Genomic DNA, 21,694 nt, shown 5'->3' on the forward strand with positions numbered 1-21,694 from the left:
CCAGAGGGCAGGGTTAGGTGGGATAGTGGGAGGGAATTGTTCCCTGGGAGGGTGGGGAGGCCCTGGCACAGGGTGCCCCCTTTGGGTACTGATACACATTGATAGATCTCCTTTGATATTTAAATACTCATAGCGACATTTATTCTCTTTAGATACTTGTACCTATTGATGAGGTCCTTCTGGCACCTCCTTTTAGATATTTATACCCATTGATGAGGTCCCCTCTGTGCACCCCTTTAGATATTGATACACATTGATATGCTCCCTCTGTGCACCCCCTTTTCGATATTGATACACATTGACAGATCCCCACTGTGCCCCGTTTCCGATATTGACACACATTGACGAGGCCCTTTTTGGCACCCCCATTTCTGATCCTGACACACATTGATCCAATACTGATACACATTGATGAGGCCCTTTTTGGCACCCCCAATTCCAATATTGACACACACTGATGAGGCCCCTTTTTGGCCCCCCATTTCTCATACTGACACACATTGACGAGGCCCTTTTTGTACCCCCCCATTTCCGATGCTCACACACATTGACGAGGCCCTTTTTGGCACCCACTGACACACACTGATGAGCCCCTTTTTGGCCCCCTTTCCGATGCTCACACACACTGACAGATCCCCGCCGTTCCCGATACCGATCCCACCACAGACCCCTGCGGCTCCCCCGTCACTTGCCAGACGCTCCCTTAGCCCGCTCTGCGCTCGCCGCGGCGGCCGCACTTGGCGGACGCTCCCCGGGCCGCCCCTCCCCGGAAGCGCCGGGCGGCCCCGGAGCGCAGGTAAAACAGCCAAGATGGCGGCGGAGGCCGCGGGCCCGCCGGGGCCCGGCAGCGGCAGCGGCGGCAGCGGGACGGGCCTGACGGACCTGCCGGGAGAGCTGCTGGAGCTCATCCTCTGCTGCGACGTGCTGGGCGCCGCCGACATCGGCCGCGTGTCCTGCACCTGCCGCCGGCTGCGCGAGGCGTGCCAGCCCCGCGGCAAGGTGTGGCGGGAGCGCTTCCGCCTCAGGTGGGCACCGCCGCACGGCCCGGCCCGCCCGGCGCGGCGAGGGCTCGGACGGGAGGGAATGGGCACCCGCGGGGTTCAGGGGCACCCTCGGCGTTCAGGGGCACCCGCGGGGTTCAGGGGCACCGGGGGTGGTCGGACCGGCCCGGCCTGGGAGGCTCGCGTGTGTCTGGGGTGGTGGAAGTGCCGCCGCCACCTCCTGATCCCTGCGTGTCTTCCCGGCTCCGTGGTGAGCTCCTCAGGGGCTGGATGAACCTGCGGCGGCCTGGGTGGAATCATGGAGGCACAGAGAGGTTCGGGTGGGAAGGGAGCTTTAAAGCCATCGTTTCACCCCCTGCCATGGGCAGGGACACCTTCCACTGTGTCCTGCTTGCTCCAGGTTCGTCCAGCCTGGCCTGGAACACTTCCAGGGATGGGGCAGCCACAGCTTCTCCGGGCAGGTGTCCCACACTTCTATAAGGACTTTTGCAAGGCTGCCTTCCCTCCGAAATGCTGTGAGGAGGGATCAAGCTGAGCCTCCTGTTTGCAGGGGATCCCCCTTGGCCAGAGATCCGTCTTGCAGCCCCTTCCACACCCGGGCACGTGGATCCCCTGCATTCCCAGGCCCAGCCTGGGCTCTGGCAGTGGAACCATGCACTGGGCTTGTGCATTGGCCTCCCCGACCCCTCCAGGAGCTTCCAAAACAAAGGCCAAGATCTCTGTGGTCCCAGGACTGGTGCTGGACAGCAGTGAGGTGTTTATTTGTGGGGATTTGGGGAGAACTGTTCTTGCAGATACCCAAATCCTTGGGATGGGGTTTTGCTGCTGTTGAGTTTTGTTTTCCCCAGGGGCAGCCACAGGGTGCTGTGCTCTGTGAAACCGTTCATATTTTGGCTGGGGATGAGGGCTGGGTGTGATTCTGTTGATGCTGTGCTGGTTTCTGCAGTCCTGGAGGCACCTCCACTCATCCCCGAGGCTGTCCAGCATAGCACCTGCTGATCTGTTACCTGCTTTTGTCTGTTTTGGCACAGGAAAAGCAGCAGAATTGCTTTCTCCAACTGCCAGTTGGCTCCTGAAATCCAGCACAGCCCAAATGAGGGGATTATTCCCTTTTCACGGGGGGAAACAAAGCTGCTGAACGATTCCAGCTTCCCCAGTCCACCAAGCCATGGCTCTGGCATTGACTGTCACTGGTTCCGTGGCTGGAATTCCTGCAAGTTTCACCCTGGTTGGGATCCAGCAGCTGGAATGGGATAGGGTGGGGGATCAGCACACGCTGCTCTCCTCCTCTCTCCTTGGTAGTGGAATTTTTGGCAGGAGGTTTCACCCTGACCTTGCCATCCTGGTTGGATTCCATCGTGAGCAGTGGCACTTTGTCTTCCTGAAATTCTCACTGTCCTTTCAAGCCCTGAAATTCTCCTTTCTCACCCCAAAATGAAGGATGGTGAGGGTTATTGTGAGGTGGCTGCATCTCAGCAGTGGCTGAAAGGCCAGGGATTCGTCAGGAGAGAGGTTGTTACATAATGTGAGGTTATTTGACTTTATTTTGGGAAGGAAAATTGCAGGGGAGTTTTATTATTAACCAGCAGTGAAATATCTCCCAGGTGTGGTTTGGGCACTGGTCATAATTTTTATACAGGGTGAGTGATTTCAGTATTTGGCCTTTTATCTATTTAGCAACTTAAATATATACATATAACCTGAAAAAAACCTAAGGCAATTTAGGGATATAAACGTTTGGCCTTCTAATTATTTATAAAATTAAATACATATATCAATATATATTTATATGATCTGAAAAGAACCTGAGACAGCCCATGGAGCTGAAGGAAAATGTTTAGTATAAACCAGTAATGATGAACAGCATTTCAAAATGTGGAATGAATGCCCCAGCAAATGAAAAGAAAACCCCTTTCTCTCAGCTTTCTTTCCAAAATATTTCCATCTGTGCTGATTCTTGTTCATGTTTCTCACACAAGTGATCTTGGTGTCTTCACAGCAGCAGGAATTGCAGTGCTGGCACATATTTTATGGCACAAAGCTGTGTTGTGGCACCACACACCCACTTTATTCAAAAAGGTGCTGCTAACAGCCCCCAGAACATGCCCTGAAGTTGGATTTTCAGCTGAACCTTGAAATTCTGAGTAAGCTGTGAAACGTGTGGACTTCTGAGTCTAAGTAAAGGAGGGGGTTTTTTTGCAATAAAGCTGTGAGGTTTGGGTTGGTTTTTTTTTCTTCAAACAATTATTTCTTGTCTCAAAACCAAACTGCAAAAGCATTCAGCTGTCACGATTTGACTTCAGGGTTCTGTTTTCCTCCAGTAGATGTTGCCACCAGCAAGGGCAGTGGAGGGAGCTGTGTTTAGTGCAGCCTTTTAATGAGCTCCCCGAGGTGGTAGGAAGAACACAGGACAAAGAACTCCCCTTCTGTTCAGTGCCAGGTTGGCTTCCACGTGATGCTTCTTTGTGGTAAACTCTTTTAATTATAAAACTGAAGCATTTAGGATGTTTAGATATTGCAATCCTGGAGTGGGAGCCTCTGAAGGTTTCAGGAGAGCTTGCTTTTAAATAATCATTAATGCGCTTTGATGTCTGCGGTAATTTTATACAATTCCTTTAAAGCTGGGCAGTGTCTGTGCACCAGCTCAGCTCCTCAAGTGATGTGCTTACTTAAGTTTCACATTCTGGAGGTTCTCAGGGATGTGAAATGTTACTGCTGCTGTTAATTTGTCTCTGTTTGTGCAGGTGGCCGTCCCTGCTGAAGTACTACAGCCACAGTGACAGCGTCAGCTGGCTGGAGGAGTACAAGGCACGGCACAACGCGGGGCTGGAAGCCCAGAGGATTGTGGCTTCCTTCTCCAAAAGGTTCTTCTCAGAACATGTAAGTCACCCTCTAGATATGTGTGTGTGCACCAACCTGGCACTTGTTTAATGTAATCATTCATGGAATCATTAATTGAATCATTAAAGTTGGAAAAGACCTCCAAGATCGAGTCCAGCCACTGATCAGTGTCCCTAAGCACCACATCTTCACATTTTCTGAACCCTTCCAAGGACAGTGATTGCACCACTCCCCTAAGCAGCTTGTTCCAATGCTTGACAACCCTTTCAATTAGTCAGTTTTTCCTAATACCCAACCTAAAGTTCCCCTGGCACAGCTTGAGGCTATTTCCTCAACACTGGCCGAGCATTCACATCAGCAGGGGATATTATTCTTTAAAAATTCCTAAACCATTCAAAAGTTGTTTATTTCTCAGGGGGTTTCGCCTTTTTAAAAATGTGTTTATTTAGTCTTTGTTATCATTTATAGTAGGAAAAGGTTTTTCTTCCCCCAGAGGCTGCTGGGCACTGCCCAGGCTCCCCAGGGAATGGGCACGGCCCCGAGGCTGCCAGAGCTCCAGGAGTGTTTGGACAGCGCTGCCAGGGATGCCCAGGGTGGGATTTTGGGATGTCTGTGCAGGGCCAGGAGCTGGGCTGGATGATCCCTGTGGTAGCTCAGGATATTCCGTGATTCCACAATAATTCAAAGATTCACCTTCCTTGATTGTGATCAATACTTTTCATTAGTTTCTCTTGCACTGCTCTCCACATGAACCGTGCAGTCAGAGCTTTTGTATTTCCAGACTTTGTGTGAAAATGCTGCCCAGGAGGGGGGGGAGAGAGTTCCAAATCCAGAGGTGTGTAGAGTGCAGCACGCTCTGGGATTGCATTCAGCCCTAAAAGCTCTTTGCTTTCTGCTGGGAGCTCAACCCTGGCTCTGGGAATTCTGAAGGCCGCAGAGTTTGTTGACACAAAGCACAGCTGCTGAGCTTCTCTGCAGCCCTTGTGCAAGGACGGGATCTGAGAGCTGCCACAAGCCCTTTGAATTCAGGAGCAAGGCACAACAGGGCCACTCAGTTGCAAAGTGTGTTTCTGAAGTTCTCCAGCCGGCCATGACCCCAAGATAGTTTTGTGTTCAGTGGGGAAAAGGTGAAAATGTGGTGTCTCACACTGACTTGCACATGAAACAGGAGTTACTTGGCTGTTTGCTTAGTAGGTGCCTGTAGATTTTGGCAAGCTGAACAACTGGGTCAGCCTGGAATTCTGTGGATAAAGCATAAATGCTGCCTGTAACTTTGGCTGAATTCAAAATTTCACACCAGAGCCACTAGACAGCCCCCCTTTTATGGCTCCTGTGCCAAAATGGTGTGCAAAAGGAAGGCAGTGGGGCCAGGCGGGTGTTTGGTGTCTCCTGGCTGTTCTGTTTTGCAGCAGGCAGGCATTTGTCCGTGGAGAATTGGCAGAGCATTCACTGGGAGAAGAAGCTCCTGGATTCCTCCTGTTTTAATCACATATGCAATGACTTTGGAGAGACCATTAAGCAGTGCCCAAAGGCCTCATAATGAGAACCATCTCCTGTGGGGCCAGAAACTGCAGCTTGATTCCCTGCTCAGAGCTGGGAGAAAGAGCCTTTCAACCCATATATGAGCCCGTATCCTATAGCGAAGAGCTTGAAAGGCAGGGCTTTTTTTACAGTTCAGCCAAAGTTTAAGAAGTAATTCTGAGTTCTGGAAGAAAATAGCTGTTCTGAATATGGATGCAGAAGTGGTTGTTGCAAAAAATAAAGGCTCCTGCTTCTTCATTCCTTCACCCAGGATTAATCTCCTGCACAGGGCGGGTGTATGGAGAGGTTCAGTCAACCACAAGCAGAAGTTGATTCCACCTTAAAATCACTTCCAGCTCGTGCCCACCCTGCATGAGATGTGATTGTGCTGGTCCTTAACTCAGCATCAGAGCCCTAAATGCTGTAGAATTTGGCTGAAATTGCTGTAGGATGTTCCTGGGGCTCTCAGTGGAATAATGAATCCATGAGGACAGAACTGTGAGTTTGTGGCGGGCAGGACATTTTTAAGATCTTTCATAAATTAAAAAAGAAAAAAATTTGGTTTTGAGTCTTTTAGTGACATTCTGGGAGAATCTGTGGTGCTGTGCATAACTCCCTGTCTGCTTTGGCAGGTCCCCTGTGACGGATTCAGTGACATTGAGACTCTGGGCTGCCCGAGCCATTTCTTTGAGGATGAGCTGATGTGCATCCTTAACATGGAAGGAAGGTAAGAGAGGGGTGAGAACTGGCAGGGATTTCCCTCTTTCACCAGCTCCAGGAGAAAAACACTGTGCTTAATGCCTGACCTCAGCTTCTGCCCTTGGTCACTCATTAAACAACACCCCCAGGCTTGCCAAGGCCTGATTTCAGGGCAAATTGAGTGTTTCCAGAAAAAAACATGGAAACCTTGTCCCACAAGAAGAAAATCCTCTGGCTTTGTGTTGCTTTTTGTTGTTTATTTCCTTGCCAGCTCATGGCATTTCTTGGGACGTGTCCCATGTACCCTCATCTCTGCCTCAGCAGTTCCCTCTTGTTCCTTTCTGCTTTAAGCCTGGATTAGTTTGCTGAACTGATTTGCAGAGTGAGGCCAGAGCACCAGAGGGAAGCAGGAATCCTTCAGGATCGCCACCATGAAATTCCAGCTTTTTCTTTCCTTTCAGGGCTGGAGTAGGTTGGTACAATTTTTGTCCCCAAATAGGAAGAGAGTTGAACTCGGCCACTGCAGAATTTGCAGGTCTGTAAATTACTCAGACAGCTGGTGAATAAAACTCCTGGTTTGCATCTGCCTGGGTAATCTCATCACCTTGATTAACACTGTGCAAGATGAGTAAATCACTGCTTTATTTGAAGGTTTTTCTGCTGGTGCCACCTAACCATGCTGGGTTTGGTGTGGTACTGAGCTGTGATAGATTGCTCTTAATGGGGTCTAATAGCCTTGATTAGAGGGACTGGTAATAGGGCTTGAAAAAACCCAACTGGAATGGCAATCATCTCATTTTTGCCTTTTCCCATCCGTTTTATTGCCTTCTCTATTTGAGCTGGGCCTGAGCATCTCTCATTTGACAACTGGTTCATAAGCTTTTGAGGCTTTGCACTGGCCAAATGCCTCCCCATAAAGCAGAATTGATGCTAATTACACCCTGATTAAGCTGTAGTCATTGCCATTCAGGAGCATTAGGCTAAGTGATTTCCCTGGAAGATATCCCAGTAAAGCAGTTGTCCCTATTGAGGATCCCAGTTTATTGGAAGAAGATAAAGTGTTATGAGGTTTGATTGCCCTGCTGTCCAGGAGGATGGAGAGGCCTTAGAAAGTGACAGGGCTTTCCTATAAAAAGTTGTGGAATTGTGTCATTTACAGACCAACTGTTGATCTCTTCCTGCTTTTTCTGAGCTACAGAGTTGGTTTTCCTCTGGGGAATTGTGTTTTTCGTCTGAATGCTGTTGGACTCACATTCATGTCCCTCATCCATCTATTTTTAATGCTGAGAGGATGCGTTAGGGTTGACTCTGGAGAGATGCAGTCAGACAGAGGGTAATGTTTTATGAATAAAGTATAGGATTTTAATCAGATATTCCTGAGCTCCTTTAATTAGGATCTGCGTTGTTTCCCATGATAATGCGTCCTCTCAAACTTACATCTTGGTGATAGGATGAGAATTGGAGATGATAGGAGCAAGGTTTTGCAAGCTGTGTGGCTTTTTATGATAAATTCCTCTCAGCATTCCCTGTTGGGTTGACTTGCAGTGACAGTGCTTGTGGAGCAAACCAATAATCGAAAGCATAAACTTGTGTTCGCTGGAAAAACCAACTGTTCACCCTTCAAATACCTATTGAGGGCAATGCTTCTTCTTGTGTCTAACTGTGCAGGAAAGGTCTCACCTGGAAGTACTATGCAAAGAAAATTCTCTATTTCCTGCGGCAGCAGAATATATTGAAGAACCTGAAGGAATATCTGCAGCGGCCCACGGAGCGGCAGTCGTTCCTGGAGGGTAAGTCCTTGGCAGAAAGCCCAGCTAGAACACCTAATGACAGCTCTCCATCATGGTTTGACTTGCAAGGAGCGTGCCCTGCTTAGATTCCAGCAAGCCCTTGGCTCATGGCTCAGAATTCAGGCTGGATTTTGGGAGTGCCTGGAATCCTTCCCATCCCGCGGCAGCGTTGGTTAAAATGTCAGGATGGCATTAGGTGCTGTCCTTGCTGTGTGTGTGAAGGATCACCCATGGACAGCTGAGCTGGGAGGCAGGAAATGGTGAAACACTGGAATCTTGAGCAGGGTGCTGAGAAAAATGAGCTGTAGCTCGACATCCTTCCTAATTACTGACACTGCAGCTGTGGCCCCTGGGCTGCGTTCAGCCGAGCTGGTTCCCAGTCAGCTCCCTGCTTTCCCCTTTCCCAGGAGCTCCTCAGATCAGAGCAGGGAGCAAGCAGAGGGAATTGCTGAGCACTGTGAGTGTCTCAGGAGCTGAGTGCTGGACTTTGATGGGAAACAGATCCAAGTCCAGTCACGTGGTGGGAGGGCACTTACACCTGCTGAGAAGGAAGAAAAAGCTCTTTCTTCTGCTTCTTCTGCTCTTCGTGTCCTCAGTCTGGTGGATTATTCTCCTTCTCAATCTTCTGAACAGCTCTGAAGCTGCCGGTGGCTGTGGAAGAGTCCCTTCCTCTTGCTACACACTCCAAGATGTCCCAGGAAAGAGTAACACCAAAGCAATAGACTCTGAAGAATGGGCTGTTAGGGCAAGAAGGGACAGCAAGAAGTGGCCTTTTCTAGAAAAAACCAAATTAATTATGAGGCTTAGTCATGTGTGTCACAAATACGTGTAATTTGTCCGCCGTGGAGGTGCCTTTGGAGCACCAGCTGGTAGTTTTTTGGGAATTTTCACCTCGTCAGAGCACAGGGAACACTTCGGGAGGACAGAAAGGAGCCACGGCTCGGGGCCCTGCTGAATTCCTTGATTTACAGGCCTGTCATGGACATGCTGACAAAGTCCTGTAGGAGGCTGGAAGAGGTATGATCCGTGCAAAATCCTTACAGCTGATCCCAAAGATGGAACGCTAGGGAGGCTTTGGAAAGAGCAGTGGTGCCAAGGAGAAGGTTCTGTGAAAAGGAAGTTTTTTCCTGCAGAGGCTTGGGTAGGAGGAACATGAAAGTTTGTTCTGTTCTGGTTTGTGTTGGGAAGATGGAGAGCAGGTGTGGAGGAGAAAGATGGATGTAGCAGACGAGGAAATGATGAACAAGGATGATACAGAGGACATGACAGGGAGAAATCAAAACTGAGGCAGTTTGAGTGAAGCTGGGATTGTGTCAGGCTCTGAATAAAAAGCTCTGTAGGTTGGGAGGGTGCCAGGGGCTGCGGTGTGAGCACAGAGCTGGTCAAGCCTGGTCCAGCAGCATTCCTGCTCAAGGTACAGCTCCCTTTCAGCGTGGGGGAGAGGGGAATACTGAGTTCAGCTGGTGATTTATCGTGTCAGCTTATTCTGTGCCTTTTGTGTGATAAATCCAGTAGATGACTGCAGGTTTCAAACACAGAGCTCTGCCGTTCCGCTGCAACCGCTCGCTGCATGCCTGGAATGTGGAGCAGGCAAAAAACCAAGCAAAGAAAAAACTCAAGTCCTGTTTCTTATGTAGTTTGTTTTTTCCAGGTGCTGTTTTGATTGATCAGTACTGCAACCCCCTGTCAGACATCTGCCTGAAGAGCGTCCAGGCTCAGGTGGATGATATCACAGACAAAGTGCGCAAAGTGCTGCGGACCAAGAACCCCAGGCACCCCAGCTTGGCTTCCAAGGCAGGTACTGTACAGAAATGTGCTTTCCTGCAGGGCTCTCCTGCACCTCTGCACGGCTGAAACAGCTCTGGAATTGTGGCAGCTTAAAGAGCTGTTGTTTTTATCCCCTAGCAAACAAAATTCTGACATTTACTTAAGCCATCATTCAAGAAACAGCTGTTCAATAGCCCAGGGTTCAGTCCATCTGATGCTAAGCAAAAAGAATTGGGAGGGGAATTGGTTTTTTTTTTCCCATTTGTCCCTGAAATGTTAATAGTCCTGTTATTTGTAGTAGAGCTGTGAGACTGGGAAACAATCTCTTTCCTGCCAGTCTCAGAAAATCATGAATAGGAAGGTGCATGTTTATCATCTCCAAAGGTCAGGCAGCATCTTGCTCCTTGGTTTTATAAACTGCATCATTTCTGGCTTTCGAGGAGGGACTGAGCCTGTCCATGTGGAAATTGCATTGCATAAGGGTTGAGTGCTCTTGTTTTCTCAGTCTTTATTTCACTGCATGTGTGTTTCCAGGAGAGGTTCTCATTCCAGAAGTGGAACTTCAGAGGCAGGTGCTTGATGCCATGAACTGTGTCCTGTATGAGCAGCTCAAATACAAAGGAAATGAGCTGGATTACTACAACTCCCTGAATTCCTACATTCACCAGGTGTGTGTGTGTGTGTTAGGTAAAAGCTGGGAGGCTGCAAGGCTTTATTTGTAGCCAGACAAATAATTCTCTGTGAAGAGCAACTCTTAAATAAATACGTCATTCTTCAGTGCATAATCTGTCAAGTTCTATTTTCTTTTGTGAAATCCACCCTTGAAATTGATGTTTTTCTTAAATCCCACCTGTGTTTTTGTCACATTTTTCTCCCGCAGGTTCTGATCCGCAGGACAGGAATTCCCATCAGTTTGTCTGTGCTTTATTTAACAATTGCCAGGCAGCTGGGAGTCAAACTGGAGCCTGTCAACTTTCCCAGCCATTTCCTACTGCGGTGGTGTCAAGGGAAAGAAGGGTGAGTGACCTGCTGAGCTCTGAAATTGTGCCCACAGTGACAAAAACCAGAACACATTTACAGCTCCAGACCTGTGTGAGGGTGTTGAATTATTTTCCATCTGCCTCTACAGAGGGAAAAATCAGACTTCTAGAAGAGTTTTCCTAGAGCTCAGCTCTGCTGCTGCCGAATGGTAACCGATTTCCTGCTCTAGACCTCTGTGAGAATGTTTAATTGTTTTCCATCTGAAATTAAACAGAGGGAAAGATCAGATCTTCAGGAAGGATTTCCTGAGCTCAGCTCTGCTGCTGCTGAATAACAACAGATTTCCTGAAGTAACAGTACCCATGAGGTGATGTGAGAATTATGGGAAAGAGAGAAGGTACCAGGTAATCTCTATTTAGGAGGGAGCTGAGGAGTGAAGGACCCAGGGAAGAACAGGAACAGCAAATCCTGCTCTACCACGAGACCCTTGATCACAGTTTGGTCTCTTTGTTGCCTCTTCAGAAGCACAGATATTTTTGACTACACCTACATCGATGCCTTTGGGAAGGGGAAGCAGCTGACAGTGAAGGAGTGCGAGTACCTGATCGGGCACCACGTGACAGAGGAGTTCTATGGAGTGGTGACTTCCAAGGAGGTCTTGCAGCGGATGGTGGGGAATCTCCTGAACCTTGGGAAACGGTGAGTTGAGGGTCATCTGGGGGGAAAAAGGACCCAGGGTACAATGTCTCCATATCCAATATTGCTGCTTGCAAAAGGTGTCACTCAACCCAGGAGATCCTGAAAATTCCATGTGTCACAAGGCATTGGCTGGGTGCTTTTAATCATCTGAGTGGAAACAACAATATTTGGTAAAACTGGTTCTCTCAAGAAAATAGAAAAGGTGTTTCATTTTCTCTGTGAAAAGCTGACAGGGACCATCCACCATCCCTTAAAAGCAGAGCCTTTTGTTACCTTCTGGTAAGCACAACCCCCATGTTCCAGTGAGCATTTTCAGAGATCCTCTTGGTGTGTAGAACATTATGTTTTGTTTTCAAATGCTCCTGATAATCTCTTTCCCAAGCAGCCATAGACAGACTGACAGGAGTGAAAGGATTGCTCTAGGTGTCAGGGGACCAAAAGGAAATGGCTTGGGGAGTGAATTCTCCGTGTGGGATTATCTGACCAAGGAGAACAGCAGTGGGGTGGGAGGGCAGAGTTCAGGGATCAGTTGTGGATCGCTTTTCCTTGTCGCAGGCTGGAGTGGTGAGTGACAATCCATGCTGGAATCACTGTTGTGAGCATGCTGTACCTGCAGCATCATTCTGGGGACTCCCCCTGTCCATGGGGGTCGCAGAGCCTCACAGCTGAGTTTCCTTTCTGCTGGCAGAGAGAGCACTGACCAGTCCTACCAGCTCCTGAGAGACTCCTTGGACCTGTACCTGGCCATGTATCCAGACAATGTGCAGCACCTCATGCTCCAGGCCAGGTTATACTTCCACCTGGGAATCTGGCCAGAAAAGGTACCTGGGCACTCAGGGGAATGTTTTTGGGTAGGCTGAGCACTATTAACACTGGGTTATTGATTTTGCGCTGTGTCAGCCTGCATTCCAGTCTGCCACGAGTTGTTTCTGTAATAAATGCAGTTGGAGGAGTTCTCACATTGCAGGGAGTCAGTTTGAAGCAGGAAGGGTGGATGATTCTTGCCTGCTTGTCCTAGGGGAGACTTGGGGGCAGCCTTGAGTCATAATTTATGATTTACAGCTTGTCTTGCCACCAAGCCCGTGGACTGTGAGTTATAAGAGCATCCTGTTTGCTCTGTGCCTAAATTGTGGTGAAACTCTTGCTGGGCTCCTGGAAAAGGAGCAATTCCCTTATCAGAAAACTGCAGGAAGTTATCTTTTACAAATAAAACCAAAGCTGTTCTCCCAACCTTGGCCGCGCAATCTGTGGCTCCTGTGAAAAAGCAGCTTGATATTCCTGACCTTGGAATTCCTTTTCCTTCAGGGTGACAAGTCCAGTCCTGTTATCTTGGGAGTGTGGGAAAGAAGGTGCTGAGATTTCCAGGTTGTCTGGGTCATCCAGGGCTTTCTCTGAATCAGGGGCACAGCCTGTAACTCAGAAAAATCTTAATTTCTTTAGTGTGTCACGGCAGCAAGGAGATGTCCCTGCTCAGAATTCCCTGTGCCAGTTCCACCTGTGAGGTTTGGGAAGGGGACAGGAATATTGGCTGGACAGCTGAGCAGAAAGCAGAGCTCTTCCCACCAAATCAACTGGAACAGGACTGCTGGAGAAGCTGCCTCCTTCCCTTTGAAGATCAAGCCGTGCTAAGCTTGGCCTTCCTTTCTTGTGGCAGCAAATTTTAGGGTCACCACAGAAATACCAGCACCAAGAAAATTGTGTGTGGGAGGGACTCACTGAAATGGCTGCTGGACATAAACAGGGAACTGGAGGACCTTCCTGCCCCTTCCTGGCACTCAGGGATGTGTTTGGAGAGCACCAGACGTGGATTTACTGCCCCTCAGAACACATAACCCAACCCCAGGGCTGAATGCTACTGAGTTCTCTGCACCAGCTGCAATGGAAATGAGCAAATTTGGGTTTTTCGGGATTGCATCCAGTCATTCCAGGCTGTCAGGCAGGATTGCAGCTAACCAGAGAGAATGCTGTGTCTGACAGGACAGAATGTACCAGCTTTGACAGGCTCTGCCAGATTTATGGACAGGAGTAGAAAATCTTAAAAGACCTGCAGAGCTGCACGTAATGTTGCCCTAAATGTTTGTAAATAACAGTAAATGAAATTCCCAAGAATCTCTGGCAGCTGTGGTTACTTCCTTCCCCTTCCTTTAGGATTTTTCAGGATTTTCACATCATTCTTAATAGAATTGAAGTGGCCAAGATGCCTGAACTGTGTTTCTTCTCATAAATTACTCACCTGTCCCTTATTTAAATTGATTTTCCTCAGTTTTTTGCTGCTGTTCATGCTGAACAGCCTGAGATTTCTATTCCTCTTCTGCTGCTACTCTGAACTTAATGATCAAACCTGTGATCAAGGAGACAATCCTTTTGCCAGGTGCCAAACTGTGGCAGATTTTGGGACTTCAGGTATTTGTTGTTGAGGCAAATGTGTGTCTTTTCCCAACATGTTTACACGACAGGTTGGGGTTTTTTTTCCTTGCTTTTACCAAAAAATTAAAGTTTGCATTTCCTACCTCTAACAAACTCTGCAGCAGATGCTCTGATGCTGTGCCAGAGGGTGTTGGGAGGCTGGAATTCTGGATCTGCAGGGCTTGCTGCTTTGTGTTCTTCAGTCATCCTAAGACAAGCAGCTTTTCTGTCTTGTTCACCATTCCCTGGGAAAGCATCATGGAGGTTACTTTCCTCCTGTGCTGCCCTATTTTTGCACCTCACAGAAATGCTGAGAAACTCTTTTAAGTTAAAATATTACTTCTCAAGAGCAGCAGAAGTCACCTGGAATCACTTCCCAGCAGCATTTTGGGACATGGAAACTGCATTCTCATAGCCAGAAACCTTGAGAGATGGTCTGTGGTCACCAAATGGGACATGATGAACTCACAGGGCTTTGTTTTAAGGAGCTGCTGTGCTCTCCAGTGCCTTTCCTTGGAAGCTGGGAGCTTTATAAAGAGAAAGGTAGAAATGGGCTGTGAGGAAGAGCTCCTTGGGAGTGTGTGGGGATCAGGAAGCAGCTCTGTGTAGGGGGATCTCAGGCCTGGGCGCTTACACCCAGCAATGTATCTGGATGTATCTATAGGTGATGTGCTGCTGCAGGGCTGTGTCCTGAACCTGTTTTTGCTGTGGTTTGGAAGGTCCTGGACATCCTGCAGCACATCCAGGCCCTGGACCCATCCCAGCACGGGGCTGTGGGGTACCTGGTGCAGCACACCCTGGAGCACATCGAGCGGCGCAAGGAGGAGCTGGGCCCCGAGGTCAAGCACCGCTCGGATGAGAAGCACAAGGAGGTTTGCTTCTCCATTGGGCTCATCATGAAACACAAGAGGTGAGCTTGGGGCCTTCCCCGCAGTCAGCTCTGTACCAGCAGAGCAGAAGGGTTTGTGCTGACAGCAGTGAGACGTGCTTTGGTGCCAAGGAGGAGTGGGAAATGCCAGGCATGTGCGTCCGTGCTGTGCAGGAAAATGGGAGCAGCTCTGTGAGTGCCTGGAGAGTGCAAATGTTTGCACTGCAGAGAGCTTGGCTTGTCTGAGTCACCCTGTGTCACACAGGTAACATCCCCACAGCACAGAGCTCTCCAGGAAACAGCAGCAGTCACTTAATGAGGCACTGTGCAACAGAGTCAGCTTCAAAATCGATTCTGATATTCCCAGGACAGTTTATGGATGTTTCCCTGTGCTCTCATTCCCTGCTCCTGCACTGCACAGAGGCTTTGTGCTCCTGCCTGCACTGCTCTGCCAGAGAGCCAGGCCAGACATCCAGAGCATCTTTTAGGGGCATCAGCAGTGACAGCTGTAACACGTCCCAGTTAATCCCTTGAGTACTCTGTGATAGCAGTGGCTTGGTGTCCCCGTCTGTGTGGTGAGCACTGGAGTAACTGCACAGCCCAGCAGGGTGGGTGAGCCCTCCTTATTTCTTGCTTCCTCGTCTGTCTGCTGACTTCCAGGCTCTTTCCCATTCTCTTTTCTTGCTCACATCTGGTTTTCCTTTGTCTTCAGCTGTTTATTCCTGTCTGTTTATCCAGTCATTCATAGTCATTTCCCTCCACCTCAAAATATAACCTCAAAGTCTTTCTGAATTGGTTTTTTTTCCCTCTTGTTCCTCTCCTCCTTGTGCCAGCTCTCAGGAGGTTCCTGTCCTGTTTGTGCTCTATTAATCTTGAGGAGAAAGAGCTGGCTCTGGACTTTTCACAGCCTTTGTGTGCCATTTCTTGAATCAGGTATGGCTATAACTGTGTGATTTATGGCTGGGATCCTGCCTGCATGATGGGACACGAGTGGATCCGGAATATGAACGTGCACAGCCTCCCCCATGGCCCCCACCAGCCCTTCTACAACGTCCTGGTGGAAGATGGCTCCTGCAGATACGCTGCCCAAGGTGAGCAGGAGCACTCTCTGTCCACATCAGGACGAAGGGATGCTTAATGGATTCATTAAGTGTGATTAACAAGGGTTAGAAAGGTGGAGGTAGGAAGGAAATGATCCTGAGTCGTGGCCTGCTCTGTTTGCTCTGCAAGGAATCAGCACTGCTGGGAATGGACATGAAGGACCCACTCTGGTGTGATCTCCTCTTACCCAGAAGTGTTTTGGACACTCTCATGGTGTGAACCTTGAATGCTGCTTTGAAAGAAATAATTCAGGCTGAAGGTCTGTCAGCAGCTCCTGACAGCTGTGCTTAGACAGGACCTGGAAATGGGGTTTCGTGAAGGGAGCACTGAGGAGCTGCTGGTCAGGACATGGTTCTGGCCACTGTCACATCCCAGGGAACACAGATAACGTGGCTTTTAGTGCCACTTTTAGCCAGAACAAAAATTAATGTCTCTTCACAAGTGCAGAGAGCTTTAGAAGTGTCTGTGTCACGTGTGCTTTATGCAACAAACCATAACGGGAAACTCTTGTGTGATGGTTAGAGTGTGTGGTTGGGAGACAGGAAGAGGTGTTGAACTGAAGTTCTAAAGAAAATTACAAAACAAAAGCACGCCTGTGACTCTGTACATTGTAAAAATGTTCATTTTTCTCACGTTTGTGTTCCCCCTGTGACACGGAGGTCTCATCCAGGCAGGGCAGCTCCACAGCCCAAGTGTGTTTGGCTCAGGGGAGATGTGGAAGCTGCTGGAGGGAAAATGCTGACCAAAATGCCCTTCTCCTGGGTGCTCCCTCAGGTTCTGGTCCCCTGGGTGTGACAAGGGGTGTGACAAGAGGTGGTTTTACAGGCAGGGACACTTCTCCCTCCCTCGGTAGATTTAAAGTGCAGGTGTTTCCCACTGTCCTGAGAGTGGCTTTTTTATATTCAGCAGCCCAAAAAGATGAAGTGGCAAAGCCTGATGGCTCAGATCAGGCAGGGCTTGGCCTCTCAGAGAGTCTTAAAAACCAGAAATTCTCGTGTGCTATGGGTTGATATTGAAATACTCATCTTGGTAATTACCTAATCAGGTAATTGTCCCCAGAGCTGCTGGGGCTGAGTCATCACTTATCTTTTATCTAATGATGTGTAAACAAACAGAAGCCTGGCTGGTCCCACGGTGCCTTTCAGGGTAGGCTGACACTGTTATCTCTGTGTAGGAGACACTCTTATCGCTGGATCTCTGGGGCATCCAAGAGTCCTGATACTGCTGGGGGAAAGTGAAGAGTTTGTTCTTGCTGCCTATTGATATCCCCTCTAAAACACATCCTCAGGTCATTTGGGAAGGATTATTTCATATCCTCCTGACCTGACTCTGGGGAGGGAGGGAGTGAGAGTTTTTTGCTGAGAGAATCCTAAACAAATCTTCATGTGGAGTTTAATTTAACCAGCTCAGAAATAACACCAAGCTTATTATAGCTAAATGTACCTCGGTTTGAGGCCTTCCTGTAAATCTGTGGGTTGAGTGTAGCTGGTTCCTGTGTCATGCAGGGAGTTTGGTACCTGTCCACTCTTGTCTCTGTTTTGTTTGCTTTGTGACAGCACAGGAGAGAGGTCTCTGGCTCCAAACTGCTCGTCAGCACCTTTGGGAGGCTCCCACCTTGTGCTGAACTCGCCTGTGTCAGCCTCTCCCCCCTGCCATCCCTGCAGCTCCATCCCATCCCTGCAGCTCCATCCCATCCCTGCAGCTCCATCCCATCCCAGCAGCTCCATCCCATCCCTGCAGCTCCATCCCATCCCAGCAGCTCCATCCCATCCCTGCAGCTCCATCCCTGCAGCTCCATCCCTGCAGCTCCATCCCTGCAGCTCCATCCCTGCAGCTCCATCCCTGCAGTTCCCTGAGCACAGCTCCCAGCTCAGCCATGCTGCTGCAGAGCACTCAGCAGTGCAAATTGTTTTCCGCAGTGGTGCAGTATCCAAAAAGGTCCTTTGCAAGCCTCCAGGACTGCAGCAGGCTGCTGAGGGATGGAAAGCTCTGGTGCTGCTGGCTGCACACCCTGACGTGCAGCAGCTTCAAAGAGCCTGCATGGATTAACAGGAATCCTCTGCTCCCTGTAATGAACTGGATTTCAGAGACAGATTGTTCCTGAATGACATTTTCTGCATCCCAACTTGTTCCTGCCCTGCCCAAAGTCAGCCTTTGATGCTGATGCAGCTTTTTTTTTTTCCTAGCTAATACTACCTGTTTTATCTGGCACTGCTGGAAAAAAAATGACATCATTTGGGGAGTGCTGCAGGGCTCCTGCCTGTGGGATTGACTCCCAGTCCCTGCTCTGCGCCGACACTGCGGAGCAGAGCAGCCCTTGGCCAGGGTCACCTTTGGGGTTCAGTGTTTGGGGGTCACCTTTGGGGTTTAGTGGAGTTTAACCCTTGTGCCTAATCAGGTTATCTTGTAGGACAAAGGGGGAAAGAAGCTGCTGTGGGAAGGAATCAACGTGTCCTTCCTAGGGACTTGCACTTGACTTGGGGAAGTTTGGACTTGGGGAAGTTTATTTTGCTGGAGGCAGGGCTGAAGACCAGGCTGGGCCTTGGCATGGTGGTGAAAGCACAGGCTGAGGGAGGAAGCTCTTGGCTCCTCTGCCAGGACAGCCTTGTGCAGGTGGGCTCACCTTGGGGCATTTGAGGGGAATCTCTCCTAAAACTGGTCCCCCAAGGGCTGTGAGGGATCAGAGGAGCAGAGCTCAGTGCAGCAGCTTCTCCCTGTGCTCCCAACCGAGTCCTGGGAGTAGCAGAGTGGGAGCAGCATCCTGCTCCTCCAGCCTAAAGCCAGGCAATCTCAGGCATAAAACACTTCCCACATCCCTGGTAAGTGGGGTCATCAGGAGGTGAGGCTCTATGTGAGCACTCACACTGACTTGCTCTGCACATTTTCCTGGATTTGGGTTTTTTTCTTTAAAGCACCAGGAACTGGTGTTTCTAGAGACAGAAACAAGGCCTGGGAGAGGCCCAGGATTGGCTGCCTTGCAGCAGCTGTTCCTGTGGTGGTAACTGATTCCTTCCTTCCCTCACAGAGAACCTGGAGCACAACTCTGAGCCTCGGGAGATCCCTCACCCCGACATCGGCCGCTATTTCTCCGAGTTCACCGGCCTTCACTACCTGGCAAATACCGAGCTGGAAATTCGGTACCCGGAGGATTTGGAGCTCACTCGAGCCACGGTGCAGAAAATTTACAGTTCAGGCAAGGAGTGAGTGCCAAAGGCAGCCTGGGGACAGAAGCAGCTGGAGTGTAGCTTTACCCTCTTTGCAGAACTTGCGTGGGAAGCAAGTTTGGTGACAATCCTTTGGCTTAATGCATTGAAAACTGCATTGAACTTGGAAAGTGGTGCTACAGCATCTTCCCGTTGTCTGCCTGCCCAGCCTGGCCCAAAGGCACAGGGACACTTTGGTACTTGAGGCCCAGCAGGAGGTTCTTGCAGGGACAGCCATGCCAGGAGTGTTGTCCTTCGGAAGGATCCGCACGTTCTGCTCGTTCTGTGGTGGCCTTAGAAGGTCAGCACAGCGAGATCCTGGTGTGGAATATGGAGGACCCCCCTCTGACAGGAAGTTGCTTGTCCTTGCAGTATTGTGGGATTCTTGTTTGGCTTTGTCTGTCTGGTTTGGTTTGAGTGTCTAATCCCATGCAGGCGATAGTTTTTGAAGTCTCTCGCGTTTCACTGTTGTCTTCTCCGGTCTGAATTTCTGGGTCAGGTATTGCTTCACCTCTGTAGTCTGATTGGTCCTACCTAGAGCTACTGTCCCAGTCCTAAATATCCTTCTGGGCCTGGCAATATCCTTATGGGCCTGGGAGAGAGTTCCAGCCGCAAAACCAGCAGCAGTGAGGCTCGTGGTGACCCTGAGGGCCAGGTGGCCGCTTGGCCGATGGCAGAGACTCCGAAAGCAGAAGAGGAGCTCCTGGCCCTTTTCCACACCTGCTGAACACACCCAGCCCGTGTCCTGACCTTGCTTTCCTGTCTGTCCATCGTGTGTGTCCAGGGTGGGATCCGTGGCACAGCTGTGAGTGTTCCCAGGAGGATTTGGACCCTCAAGGGAATGTGTGGTGGGACCTCGAGGGCAGCGCTGGAATGACTCCGATGGACGCGGAGCTGCCGCTCGCTGCCATCTCCAAGTTTTTTCTCCAGTAGGTATTTATGCAATAGAGGGGAATGATGACTGGAGCCTGGCCATCCCTGGAGTCAGCCAAACCATTATGGAAGCAAGATGTTAATTCCTGCAGCTTGAGGCCTTCTTCCTTCTTGCCAAAAGAAAACGGGATTCTGAGGGAACGCAGACTCGGCTGCCTGCGAGGAAGGAGCTTTAGCAGCTCGAAGCACATGAATTTTTAACCTTGACTTAAAGGCCCCGACAGAACCACTGCAGAAGAGGTTTTCCTCTGGGCTCAGGGGCTGTGGGGTGCAGAGTGACACGGTGTTTGTGCATATCTTTGTGGTTTCTGAAGCAATGTGTGTAGAGTAGCTGCAGCTCGTGTCTCCTGTCACTGTCCACTTGCAACACGGTAATTCTTCTCTCCGAGCTGACAATTAGGGCCCTGTAGAGGTAGGTGGATGCTCTTTAGTCTCTTATGCACTACAGGTATCTCCACATGGAATCACAGCCCTCCTCTCCAGCAATGCCTGCCCTGCATGTCACCTCCTGCAACCCTGAGCACTGGTTTGCTGTGGAAATAAATGCTGCAAGCCCAGCGCTGTGGTGGTGGTGGTCTGCAGGGGTCTGGGGGCTCCAGGAGGAGCAGCCTGTGGGGAGAGTGTGAGCAGTGCTGAGGGGCTCTGCTCCAAGCAGAGCTGTGTCTTTAAATAGAGTCACAACCCCAGCATGGTTTGGGCTGGAAGGGACCTTGAAGCTCCTCTTGTTCCATGGACAGGGACACCTCCCGCTGTCCCAGGTCTGCACTGACATGAACTTGGAGTGAGGGAGGAATTGCCATTGTGAATCAGGGTAGGGAATCCTCAGGCAAAAACCTGAAAATCCATCTCTTGTTCTTGAGGGTTGGAGTAGACCCCAGGCCTCCAACCCGTTCTGAAAGCAGATCCCAAAAGATTCCTGGCAGGGATGCAGGGTTGGGAATGGGGGTTGTGAGTCCCAAGGTAGCTGAGAATAGGCAGAGCAGAGCCTGGGTGTCCCATTCCCATTCCCATTCCCAGCTGTCAGCAAGATTCCTGGGGTTTTGTGCTCCCTTCTATTGACACCTGGGCCCCTCTCCAGTGCATCCAGGGAATCGCAGAGCTCGCGGGAGCCCTGGCACGAGGAGGAGCTGCCCGAGTGCCAGGTCCAGCTGTGCCATAAAAGAGCCACAGGAGCCACAGAAAGCACCCAGGGCTCCTCTGAGAGCTGCTGCTGCTGGCCAGTGCTCACCAAGCTACCGGGAAAGCTGCTGGCTGCCCCAGGGGTCCCAGAGCAGCCACCAGGGCCCTTCCCGTCCCTCTTTTGGGGCCACTGCGTGTCCTTACCCTGAGAAGAGCCTGGCCCAGGAGGAAGCGGGGAGCTGTTGCTCACCACAGATTTCCGCACGGCTGGTGTGGCCTGGGGTGCAGAAGGGGAGCGTTCTGTGCAAAGGGGATAGGCTTGGCAGCCCAGCAGCCCTGGAACGAAATCCTCATCCCTCTGGCAGGAGTTTCTGGAGGAACTGTGCCCGCAGACAGCTCTGCCTGCTCTGGGTGCTGCCCATGTCCACAGCCCGGGCTGTGGGTGCTGGGGTCACCCAGAGCACCAACACAGCCTGGATGTGCCAAATTTGGAAAAGACTGGGCTGTTTCCATCTGTTTTCCACACAGCCTCAGGGGCCAAGTCAGATTTTGGGATTTGAGACCAACCCGAAGGGAATGGTGTGTTGCCTTTTGTTTCCCATTTGGGGAGGGTGTCCCTGCTGCCTCCAGTGCTGCTTGCCGTGGGTGGAGTCTTTGGTTTTGGTGAGCAGAAACTCCCCTGTGAGCACCTGCTGCTGTGGGAGGAGGCCTCAGCCCAGCGCCCAGGGTGGCCAGGGAAAGCTGGAAAGGCCCCAGGATCCCTCT

At 50.2% G+C, this 21,694-nt stretch overlaps 1 protein-coding gene across 1 annotated transcript; it reads left to right on the top strand.

Moving 5' to 3' along the window:
• Nucleotides 1-779: 779 nt before the first annotated feature.
• Nucleotides 780-20,367, top strand: FBXO21 (F-box protein 21). Its single transcript, XM_039560782.1, has 12 exons — nt 780-1,025; nt 3,746-3,881; nt 5,996-6,090; nt 7,731-7,852; nt 9,504-9,650; nt 10,154-10,287; nt 10,500-10,636; nt 11,123-11,299; nt 11,988-12,120; nt 14,425-14,615; nt 15,507-15,664; nt 18,700-20,367. The coding sequence occupies exons 1-12, from the start codon at nt 811-813 to the stop codon at nt 18,876-18,878; spliced, it is 1,824 nt and encodes a 607-aa protein (XP_039416716.1). The 5' UTR covers nt 780-810; the 3' UTR covers nt 18,879-20,367.
• The last annotated feature ends 1,327 nt before the right edge of the window (nt 20,368-21,694 follow it).

This window comes from Corvus cornix, chromosome 15, assembly GCF_000738735.6.
Source record: "Corvus cornix cornix isolate S_Up_H32 chromosome 15, ASM73873v5, whole genome shotgun sequence".
In the NCBI taxonomy this organism is placed as follows: domain Eukaryota; kingdom Metazoa; phylum Chordata; class Aves; order Passeriformes; family Corvidae; genus Corvus; species Corvus cornix.

Coding starts and splice junctions, on each gene's coding strand:
- FBXO21 (XM_039560782.1), top strand. CDS start 811: ATGGCGGCGGAGGCCGCGGGCCCGCCGGGGCCCGGCAGCGGCAGCGGC. Junction 7,853..9,503: donor GCGGCAGTCGTTCCTGGAGG/GTAAGTCCTTGG, acceptor TGTTTTTTCCAG/GTGCTGTTTTGATTGATCAG. Junction 15,665..18,699: donor CTGCAGATACGCTGCCCAAG/GTGAGCAGGAGC, acceptor CTTCCCTCACAG/AGAACCTGGAGCACAACTCT.